This window comes from Eriocheir sinensis, chromosome 2 (genome assembly GCF_024679095.1).
Source record: "Eriocheir sinensis breed Jianghai 21 chromosome 2, ASM2467909v1, whole genome shotgun sequence".
Lineage (NCBI taxonomy): Eukaryota > Metazoa > Arthropoda > Malacostraca > Decapoda > Varunidae > Eriocheir > Eriocheir sinensis.
In genome coordinates, this window is record NC_066510.1 from 13919878 (window position 1) to 13922495 (window position 2618).

General features: G+C 38.7%; 1 protein-coding gene across 4 annotated transcripts in view; it reads left to right on the forward strand.

Moving 5' to 3' along the window:
* Positions 1 to 2618, forward strand: part of LOC126999719 (max-binding protein MNT-like) — a 36523-nt gene that overhangs the window by 31843 nt on the left and 2062 nt on the right. For 3 of the 4 annotated variants that reach the window (XM_050862517.1, XM_050862506.1, XM_050862494.1), the window contains exons 5-6: positions 599 to 751; positions 2283 to 2411. In XM_050862517.1, the coding sequence (XP_050718474.1) occupies positions 599 to 751; positions 2283 to 2411 (282 nt within the window). Of the gene's footprint in view, positions 1 to 598; positions 752 to 2282; positions 2514 to 2618 lie in introns of all 4 variants that reach the window. The other variant, XM_050862528.1, reaches the window with a different exon arrangement.

Genomic DNA, 2618 nt, shown 5'->3' on the forward strand with positions numbered 1-2618 from the left:
CATCTTCATTTTTGTGGTTAATGTTTTTGATATTTCAGCTCTAAATAAGACTCAGTTTATACTACATACATTGCTTTTCACTTTTTCTGGCATACTTCTACAAATGTATCTTGATTCAGTTGGTTTCTCGTCTAAGTTTTGTTTCAATTTATATCAGTGAGTTGATTTTGCATTGCATGGATACCACTTAATATTCTTTTGATTAATTTTTTCCTGTTTCTGTACACTTTGAATTTATTTCATAGCACAAGATAACAAAGACCATATGGTATTAAGTCACAATTTAACAGAAACTGAAAAAATGAAGGAAAAGTAACATGGAACTGATGGTATTCCTGTGCTTGTATTATATGGCCTTTGATTTCATGTGAAAAACTTATCCTATTTATCAGATAAATTATATGTTGATGATATTGATATATCAGTAGATGTAAAGCATTTATACATAGTGACAGCATGAAAGTGGCATTCTTGTTCTTGTTCTTATCAAACTTGAATTCAAACCCCCTGAAATTATGATTGGTCGGGTGAATGTGTGCTTTGCTAAATGGCATACACCAGCAAAAATAACTGACAGTGCCCCTCCCTTCCCCTCCAGCCACCACTGAAGGGCTTGACCGTGGAGACAACTCAGAGGACACCAAGACTGGGCCTGCTACTGCTGCACCCATGATGGTCGCCTTCAAGAACGGTATGCAGGCCCTCCACCTGACAGTGCCCACCACACCACGCACCCTCTCTCACTCACAAGGTAGGTTTATACACACCTCTCCCCTACTCTCATTCCCTCTCACACACAAAAACATGTGCAATTTGTTAATAAATATAAGTGAAGGTTCATTAAATCAGTAAGGACATGATGAGGAAAACAACAATGATAAGATCAAAACAGGAATATGCAATAACTGTGTGGTCCCCTCACAGTGACTTAGAAATAAACTAGAAGGAACACAAAGATCACCAACAAAAATGTTTCCAGTTTGAGCAGGCATCATCCTTTAAGCATAGCCTTGACCCTGTGCACTACAACTAGGTAAATATACCAGATAACCAGTGGTGGGCATGGTTCCACTAACCGCTAATTAGCGAAGCTAACTTTTTTTGTTAGCTCATTAGCGTTTTCGCTAACTTTGGAAACAGTTAGCGGACCAATTAGCTTCTGCTAACTTTAAGTCCATTAAAATATTCATACTACAGGTTTGTTCTTGTCCGTTGTGGGCAGACACAGCACCAGTTGAGCCACATGGCGCAATAATTCCAGGGTAATTGGACAATTATTAGGGAAAATTTATGGTATTTTAGGGTAATGCATCTTCCATTTCCAACTCTTTGAACTTGGGATTTAATAACAAGAATTCAGTATTTTCCACCTGACAAGAAATAAACTTAAAATAATAAAAATGTGTCAATTATGGAAAAAAGTAAAAAATGTAAATTTGCAGGAAATCTTGGTTAAAATATATGGATTTAGGATAAACTGGAGGCTTCTTTCTCTTCTGATCTTGAAAGCCCTATGTATAGGCTGTAGTACAACATATTGAAATTTCAGGTCACTACGTCTGTTTTTAAGGGTTGAGCCAAAATACTAAACTGAAGCTAAATTCATATAGTCAGCGGTTAGTGTTGGCTTCCACTAATTTCTTTATTAGTTTAGCGGTTTAGCGTAAGCGAAGCTAACTTTTTAGTTAGTGGATTACCAGTTAGCGAAGCTAACTTTTCGGTTAGCGTTGACCACCACTGCAGATAACTTTACCAAGAAGACTTCCAACACATCATATTGCAATGGAATCCACCTGTACCTTTTCATCAATGGAAGCACTGTTTGGGATAAACGAGTGGAGACGGAGGGCAGGTGGCCATTGTTGCAGTGGGTGGCGTGGCTCAAAATGAAGTTTTTGTTGTCTTACCAAATGTTACTTTTAACTGAATATTAGTGATACTTTGCATCCTATCCCTTGATATAAGCTGCTCCTTTCAATGAACTGCACTTAAGGTATCACAAATGTGTTTTTTTCTTCATGACTGGGTCAGCATTTGTCTTTTTACCTTCCTACTGTACTCACTGCTGGACAGAGGGTTGGAAAGTGTTAGAGGGGAGGTCTGTAGGAATTCCAGGCTCCTCTAATGAAATGATTGATTAATAGTAATATATAAATGTAATGAGATAAACAAGCTGATAATGTAGGTGTTAATACTTCAAGTAATTAAATTATTAGTCCCACAGTAAATTTGAATGAATTATAGCAATACAGCAACACACAACTAACATGCTTGTCTAACAGGTACCAACGGCACCATAACTACCGTGCCGCTCAACCTGAGTGTGGGGGGGACGGCGGCAGCCGTCAAGGTGACACAAGCTGCTACGTCCTCCCTCCTGCCATCCTACCTCCCAATAACTCACGCCAACGGTGGGTTGCACTCAGCAGGCATTCCATTCTCTTGGACCAGCATCTTACTAGCTAGTCAAAGCTGTTGCACTTGATTCAGGCCTCCTGTTCTTAACAGTAATGGTATGCAAAAATCCTGTTATGGTTATTGAAGTTCTGTTCATTGGTATATCATTAGCTTCATATTTTATGAGAAACACCACTTGATGTTGGTGCCTTATGTTGCAG